Source organism: Zingiber officinale, chromosome 2A (assembly GCF_018446385.1).
Source record: "Zingiber officinale cultivar Zhangliang chromosome 2A, Zo_v1.1, whole genome shotgun sequence".
Lineage (NCBI taxonomy): Eukaryota > Viridiplantae > Streptophyta > Magnoliopsida > Zingiberales > Zingiberaceae > Zingiber > Zingiber officinale.
In genome coordinates, this window is record NC_055988.1 from 129,619,324 (window position 1) to 129,627,208 (window position 7,885).

At 33.9% G+C, this 7,885-nt stretch overlaps 1 protein-coding gene across 2 annotated transcripts; it reads right to left on the reverse strand.

Annotated features, from left to right (window-relative positions):
* Positions 1 to 3,087: 3,087 nt before the first annotated feature.
* On the reverse strand, positions 3,088 to 5,900 carry LOC122042314 (serine/threonine-protein kinase SAPK7-like). 2 transcript variants are annotated; one of them, XM_042602352.1, is made up of 9 exons: positions 5,433 to 5,894; positions 5,254 to 5,328; positions 5,052 to 5,153; positions 4,883 to 4,936; positions 4,709 to 4,801; positions 4,506 to 4,598; positions 3,872 to 3,976; positions 3,686 to 3,784; positions 3,088 to 3,614 (listed from the first exon to the last, which is right to left on the reverse strand). In XM_042602352.1, exons 1-9 carry the CDS (start codon positions 5,550 to 5,552, stop codon positions 3,264 to 3,266), a joined length of 1,092 nt encoding a protein of 363 aa, XP_042458286.1. In that variant the 5' UTR covers positions 5,553 to 5,894; the 3' UTR covers positions 3,088 to 3,263. The 2 variants fall into 2 exon arrangements, with proteins under 2 accessions (XP_042458286.1, XP_042458287.1); XM_042602353.1 differs by lacking the exon at positions 4,506 to 4,598 and having other exon boundaries at positions 5,433 to 5,900.
* Positions 5,901 to 7,885: the final 1,985 nt, after the last annotated feature.

Here is a 7,885-nt window from a genome sequence, read left to right on the forward strand (position 1 = left end):
TAGAGGAGTCATGAGTACGTAGATCTTGAATGTACTAAACCTCATGTTGAAAACTAAGTAAAAACAATTTGATGTCCTTATATTTCTTTATATTATTTTTAGTTTTCTTTGTTCGACTCAGGGGTATAGTTAGAATTCAAATTTAGGTGGAGCTAACTATCGACAAGATATAACCTTTATTTACAGACCTAGACTTATATCACTCATTGCCTGACAAGATAGCAACCTCCTCACGTGCGACCGCTAGTGAAGCGGTTGCACATCACCTGGTGAGGCAGTGTCTGTCTCGTGTGCGGTTGCTACGCGGGTGGTCGCACATGAATTGGTTGTTGGTCACTTGGCGAGGTAGCGTCCGACTCATGAGCGATCATCGCTCGTTACCTCATCGACCACCACTCGAGTGGCTGATGCTCGTTGGCTCTTGCTCAGTGATGAAATTTTATTTTATTGAATAAGAAATAAAAAATTTAGGTTAACTTTGAATAGTGGATTCCTTGTTTGCTACGGAGAGTAAAAGAGACCGTGCTGCGAGTAAGTTTAGGGTAAAACACATAAAAAAAAAAAGTTAGAATTAATATGTTTATTAACATAAATATATTTGTAATGACTTTTATAAAATTTATCATTCTAATTTGATATTTTAAAATATTATTTTTGAATTTGATATTTTAAAATTTGTCAGCGCAGGAGAATGACCAATTAATGGATTTATATGGGGCTGATGCATAAAAAATCAAAATTATTCATGATGTTTTTTAGATAGGAGGTGGGGCTAGAGCCCACCCTAGCCCAAGGGTGGCTCCGCCCTTGGTTCGACTATGCTACCAATGATTCTATTAGAAAATAAAAAAAAAACGTGAAAAAGACGATTACGTTATCACCTAGTAGCATCAAAGTGATCCTACACAACCTAGCATGATGAATATGAGTTTTGCATAATGATTGTGATCTCATTTTTCTCATTGCCTACAATTATCTTCTAGGAGGTGTAAATGAACCAAGTCACTCATGAGCTATTCGAAGCTCGATTCGATAAAAATTCGTTTGAGCTCGTTTAATAAGGCTTATTAAGATTAACAAATCAAGTTCAAACTTCATGATATTCAGTTCGTTAGCTTGTGAACCTATTCATTAAACTCATGAATCAATTTTTAAATGAAAAAATAATAGCTTTGATATTGAATTTATAGATCGTACACTCTACTTATGAAAAATATAGATAAATATATTAAATTTATTTATTATGATAAAATTATAAATTTTAATAAAAATATTATAATTTTTTCTAAATATATAATTTAGTTTTTAATGAATATTTAAATTTATAATTTATATTTATTAAGTTCGTTTAGTCTCGATAAAAGTTCGAATAAACTCGTAAACTATGAATATATTCATTAAATAAAGTTTGAGATCAGTTCGATTACAAACGAGCTAAACTCAAACATTTAAGAGTTCGACTCGACTCGGCTCGATTACACCTCCTTCGCTACAAAGTAAACATTATTTTATTTCTCTCTCTTTGTAACCTTGCCTCATGATTGTTCTCTCCGTTGACCCCACAGGTCATTCGAGTTGGTATGTGGTGGGATGCTTGCTACATAAGGTCGCGGGGTCGAAACTCAGGGTAGTCGGGGCATAAATTCTCGGTCCCTGTGCAACTCACCCCATCTGCCACATGCTCACTCAAGATGCTGTAATTTACCTCTCTCGTGATGATCTTGGGTCGGATGTGGTGGAGGCACTGGGGACGAGCGATTTCATCTTTTGTCACATGATTATTCTCTCCGTCGCCGAAGTCCTCCACACACAAATACATGACCACCCATTTATTATAGTATCCATTGTGTCCACTATCTGAGGAGTTGGTATTAAGTGATAGACTTACATCAATAAATAAGTATTTGAGTCGTGAGTGTGATAAATAATCCTTCCACTTAGAAGATCATTTAGTATATGATTTATCTCTCTTCATTGTATCATGCGGCTGATGATAAATAATGCTTGGTGTGAACATTATTACTTTTTGCATCAATCAAGTTAAGGCGAAAGAGAGGATGGATGAATGAGGGATTTGAACAGGCACTATGCCAACAATAAGGGAAGTGATAAGGGTAATTTGGACAAATGAGCATTCTTTTTGATAAAAATAAATAAATAAAAAGGTGTCTTTTATGAATATCATTATTTAATTTTTTAATATTTAAAATTTACATTTTGATAGGGAAATATTATTAAAATAATGAGAGTGAAATCTAATTATAAAATTCATGTGTTTAATTAATTAATTAATATGAAATAATAATAACTTTGCTTTCTTGATTCAAATTAGCTTTTGAAATTTATGAATAATTCTGTCCAAATTTATTCATAAGAATGGTAAGGAATATTGAATTTTGTAGACTAAAAGAAAGAAAACAATTCTTCACCACAAGATTACTGAAAAGTTAAATATTAATATTAATTCATTTTCATATGATTAAAATTTATTAAAAGAAAAGGAAATTTGATTTTTTTTTAAAATACATTAATTTATGGATAATAAATGTTAAGTAGACAAGAAAGTTTCTAGTTATAATAGTAAAAGGAATGCATTTACGAAGACTAATAATAATAATAATAATAATAATAAATTCAATGATGTAGACCCATAAGAATCCAACTATTAGCTAATTTAGGATATTGATTGGAAAAAAAAACTAAGTTTATAATTGATAAGAATGGTAAAAATATTTGTAATGAATATATGAGATCCCAATATCTTTTTATAATTAATAACTTAATTTATTCTTCATAAATTAATATTTTTTTAATAAAAACCTTTAAAATGTTTTTTAAAATAAACTTATCTTAAAAAACTAAACATACTTTTATTAAAAAACAAACAAAATCATATTTAGCTATAAAAATCATTTTGAGGGATCAAAGAGACAAATACTAGTAGACTACCACTACTGTGCTTGTCTCATAGCATTTTAAAAATGCATAAAACTTTATACTCCGAATTTACCAACTAGATAAATCATGAAAAAGACTATCTACCTATTATAAAAAAAAAATAATAGAAATCCCTTGCAACAACCAAACTTGCATGAAACAAAAGGCTTTTTTATTGACATTAATAATTACAGAGTGTTCTCACTTAGTTATGCAACAAACATACAATACAACAACAAACAAGATCAGATTGAGCAAAAAGTAATGTAAGAGAATTATACCATTAGTCTTCTTTTTCTCCCCTTCCACATTCTCTTTTTGTCCCTTTAATTTACCAATTGCATATATTCTCCACTAGCATGAACCTCCTTCACCCTCTTCTCATACTCATCATCATCATCTTCTTCATCTTCCTCTTTAGTCTCCGGTTTCATTTGTAAGCCACCCTCCAACTCATCTTCCTTTGCAAAACCCAAGTCTGACAAAGCCGTAGACAACGATGGAACGATGCTTCTTGCCTCCTCGACAATGCTCATTATCTCCTCCCCACTTTGGGGCGAGTAGGAAAGGTTGGTGGTATCCCTCTTGTAGTACATTGATTGAGCTACTTCTGTTAGCTCCCTAGGCAAGTTCTTCAAGAACCAAGGGAGCTTCCTTATTTCACTTATCGTTATCCTCTGAACAAAGACAAACTCTCTCGTGACTAGAGACTTTGTATATCGACTTGGAGAATCAATCAGTATATTACCTTTGATGGATCAGCAACAAGTATCCTGGAGAGTAGTTGCCTACAATCTCTCGAAATGTGCACATATTCTGGTATTTTGTATTGCACAGAAACTATCCTCTGCGGTCAAACAAAAACAGAAACTCAGCATCAAATTTATCCATTGTTGTTTGAGCATCTAGCCATTGTGAAACACGTAGAGATTACCGCCATTGTCTTCTTGAAGTTCTTCGGATCTTCAAGGTCTTCGAATGGATATGCTCCCACCAGCATCACATAGAGTGTTACTCCGCACGACCATACATCAGCCATCTGAGAAATTGAATCTAAACTTGAATGATTCTGACAATGGTGAAATGGCACAAGTGATAGTAGTATGAACTCTTTCACCTCTAGCAATTAATCAATGAGCATATAGAGAAGTTTACAGTGCATAATCTTTCAATTTAATCACAAATCTTTGACGATAGAGACATGAACTCGAAACAAATCTTAGAAAGATCACCAAAAGCATATTTTTTGTTTTGTTAAATTCACAAAAAAGAAAGGAAAGTCTGAAAAGGCATGAGGTAAAACGTGTGTATAACAACTAAGAACTGATAGCGTAGGGAGGGATTACGATAGGGAGGGATTACTCATGGATTCACAATGGCATCTAGATTTATGCATAAATGCAAGTCAAAATCATAGATATTAATTCGATCACACCAACCACTGAATTGGTGGTCCAGACCTTATCGACCAATTCGGAGCACTGTGCTAGTCTACGTCTGACTGTCTGAGTTAACATCAATGCAAGAGGAGAAAGAATGGAACGCATTGAATGAGTTACTGAAATAACCTTGCCGTCGTACTCGCGCCGAGAGAGGACTTCAGGGGCGATGTATGCTGGCGTGCCCACCGTCGACTTGGGGCGGGAGTGGAGCACCGACGACTGTCGTCGCGAAGCAAATGGCAGGTGAAAGGAAGGGAATTCTATCACGGAATAGTTTTGACTTTGACTTGATTGGTGGAAAAGAGAGAGAGATGGATGGAAAGAGTCACCTTGGAGTAGCCGAAGTCGCAGATCTTCAATCGCGGCGCAGGATTGCCGTCGAGCAAGGTGTTCTCCAGTTTGAGATCCCGGTGGCAAATTTGCTGAGGTCGGCATCCATTTCGTTAGCGATTTTTTTTTTTCAGAAAGATTACGTTTTTCCGATGAAGATGCAATAGTTTTACCATGACATGGCAGTAGCTCACGCCGCAGATGAGCTGCTGAAAGAAAAATCTCGCCTGCCGATGCCACAAGTCAATCAGACAGCGAGTGACGCTGACGTTGTGGAAGAAAGCAGCAGATTTTGCCAAAACAGGGATAGGAAGGAGGGAATGACAGGGAAAGGTAACCCACCTCGTCTTCGCTGAACCTTCCCGCGAGGCAGATGCGCTCGAAGAGCTCTCCACCGGCGGCGTACTCCATCACGATCGCCAGGTGCGTCGGCGTCAGCAGCACCTGCAATGCCAAACAAACGCTCTCAAACACACGGCGTCTTCTAGCTAGGGTTCCAAAATAAATTAGGGATTTTGGCTTGCGCCGCGCGCCCAATCCGCACCTCTTTGAACCGAATGATGTTGGGATGACACAGAGACCGGTGATTGATGATCTCCCTAGCAACGTTCTCATTGATCTGCGCGACCCAGAAACGACAATCTCGAGGATGACGACGAGAAATCGATAAAAAGGGGGGCCAAACTAAAACGAAGCGGAAACAAAACAAAAAAAAAATCCCACCTTTTGGCCTCTGGGGATGTACTTCATTGCGACGAACTCGTTGGTATCCTTGTTCCTCATCAACCGAGCGACGCCAAAGTTACCGGCGCCGAGATCCTTCACAACCTCGTACTTCTCCATCTTCGTTCACGCCTCGAGATCGCGACGAAGGGGGAGGAAGGAAGAGGAGACAACACGGAGCGTGCGGAGAAAGCAAATGGAACGCGAGGAAAACGCAAGTCTTTGCACATATAAATAAATATATATATATCCAGAAGATGACTGGAAACAGAGAAAGATGCAGACTGACGATGGCGACGGCACGTGAGAGGAGGAAGAAGGCGCGAGCGGCGGCTGAGCTCACAGGATACGAGAGTCAGGTGGCGGACGACGGCGGAGGCTTCCGTTCGCAAGAGTGGGAAAAGTGCGTTTGCTTGGCGGAAAAGGCCAAAAAAAGAAACAAAGGAGATATTTTGGCCGCGTTATTCTTTTCTTTGGAGGATTCGAGTTTCGAAGGGTAAAGCCGTAAAGGAAAGTCGTGCAGCTGAAGCGACGCCTTAATGAAACGCTAATTTTTGGATGACGACGCGACGCGTTACCACAACTTTTGTCCATACCAGGCTACAAAGACGTTCCATCCCGCCCTCAAACAACTATGTAATAATTAAACCTTCTAATAAATAATTAAAATATGAACCTCATCTGAATTCGCAGCCGTATCCTTGGACCACAATCTCTTATTTACCTTTGGACTAGGAGTTGCTAATAAATGAAATCTTATGAATTCTATCTGTATAATAGATATATGTATAATAGTTGAGGTTCATAGGATTTTTACCGATAAATAAAATGATCCATTCTTTGAATCATATTTTGTAGGAAATTTTCCTCTCTCATAGAAAACGGATTTTAATAATGTTGATCATTCTGTCCTTGTGACATAGCAACGTTAGAAACACATGATTTTATAATCGAGAGATTTAAAATTTAATTCTTAGGATGTTAATATCTGGGATTAGCATTTGATTATATCGTCTATTTTAATTTAATTGTAAGATCTAAATAATTGGTAGAATTTTTTTTATCCCATCTTTTTCTTATAAAATGACTATAAAATTAATTGTGTGCGTTACCACTATAAAATTGTAATTACTATAATATATATTCATCTAACATTCATATTATAGTAACTATAAAATCATAGTTGGTATAATTATTCTGTTCATAATATTCTTGTTATAGTAATTAAAAACCTCTATTAAGGATGGAATGAGATGTTTTTTTATTTTTTTTATTTATTTAAAAAAGCGCCACACCCTCTAATTTGTGTATATATATATTCCTTATTTTTCAAATACTCTTATTTAAAACGGCAATTAACAAGGAAATAGTAAGTTTATTAAAAAAATATTTTAATATTAATTAAAATTAAACATGATAAAACAAATCTAATTTAATTAAAATTTATTCAATTTAATTAAAATTGATTAAATATTATAAGAATAATTTGAATAAATATTACTAAAATTATAATAATTTTTAATTAAAATTGTTGAAATATTAATAAAAATTATTTTAATCTGATTATAACTGACATAGATCAAAATCTCGATTAATTTAAAAAAAAAACTCTTACAATTAAAATAATTTTAATCAAAATTATTTAATAGATTGATTATGTATATTTTTGAGATAAAAAATAGAATGAAATATTTTTTCATATATTTTTTAAATAGTACAGTTTGTTTAATAACAATGAAGACAAGGAGTATTTTATTTATTTATTTATTGTTCTATTTTATTTTATTTGCATTGTGTATAGTTGTCACAGGTTCCTCGAGTCAAAGTTGATCATGATCGGATCCTTGTCGACAATTCATGCACGTGCCCGATTGGTATGGAATTGACGTGTCATCACAATCCGCAAATAAATAAAAATTCTCATTACTCCATTTCGACGGTGCAAATAATTCTATAATTTAGTTTAACCTCACAAATTCCTCTAAATATCTAGGACGGTAAACGAAGCTGAGTCAAGCTTTATCATTTTCAAATTTATTCAAGTCAAATTCAATCTAAAAATGAATTAATCAAATAATTTCTTTTTTACCAGCTTAATTTTATTTATATTATTAAATTCTCAATCAATTAAATTTATTTATTATTTAAAATTTTTATATTTTTAAACTGATTAATAGTTAAAATTGATAACAAAATTTATTTATTCATTTTAATAATTTTATTTATAATAAAATTATTCATAAATATTATTTATAAATATAGTTCACTAAGAGTTTATAATATATATTAATAAACGTTAATAAACTGGGCATAAATATATTTAAATATATTTATTTAATTTATATTATATTGTATGTATTGAATATCAAATTGATTGGTGAAGATGGCACAGTTACTTGAGCAAGCGGCGGTCAAGATAGTCAAGAAATTATGATGACAAAAAATTGATCATG

What these genes read in the sequence shown, in the direction of transcription:
- LOC122042314 (XM_042602352.1), bottom strand. Translation starts at nt 5,552, where the DNA reads ATGGAGAAGTACGAGGTTGTGAAGGATCTCGGCGCCGGTAACTTTGGC. An exon ending in TGAGCTACTGCCATGTCATG is followed by an intron (nt 4,802 to 4,882) that starts GTAAAACTATTG and finishes TGCCGACCTCAG; the next exon opens with CAAATTTGCCACCGGGATCT. An exon ending in TTGTTGCTGATCCATCAAAG is followed by an intron (nt 3,615 to 3,685) that starts GTAATATACTGA and finishes GTCTTTGTTCAG; the next exon opens with AGGATAACGATAAGTGAAAT.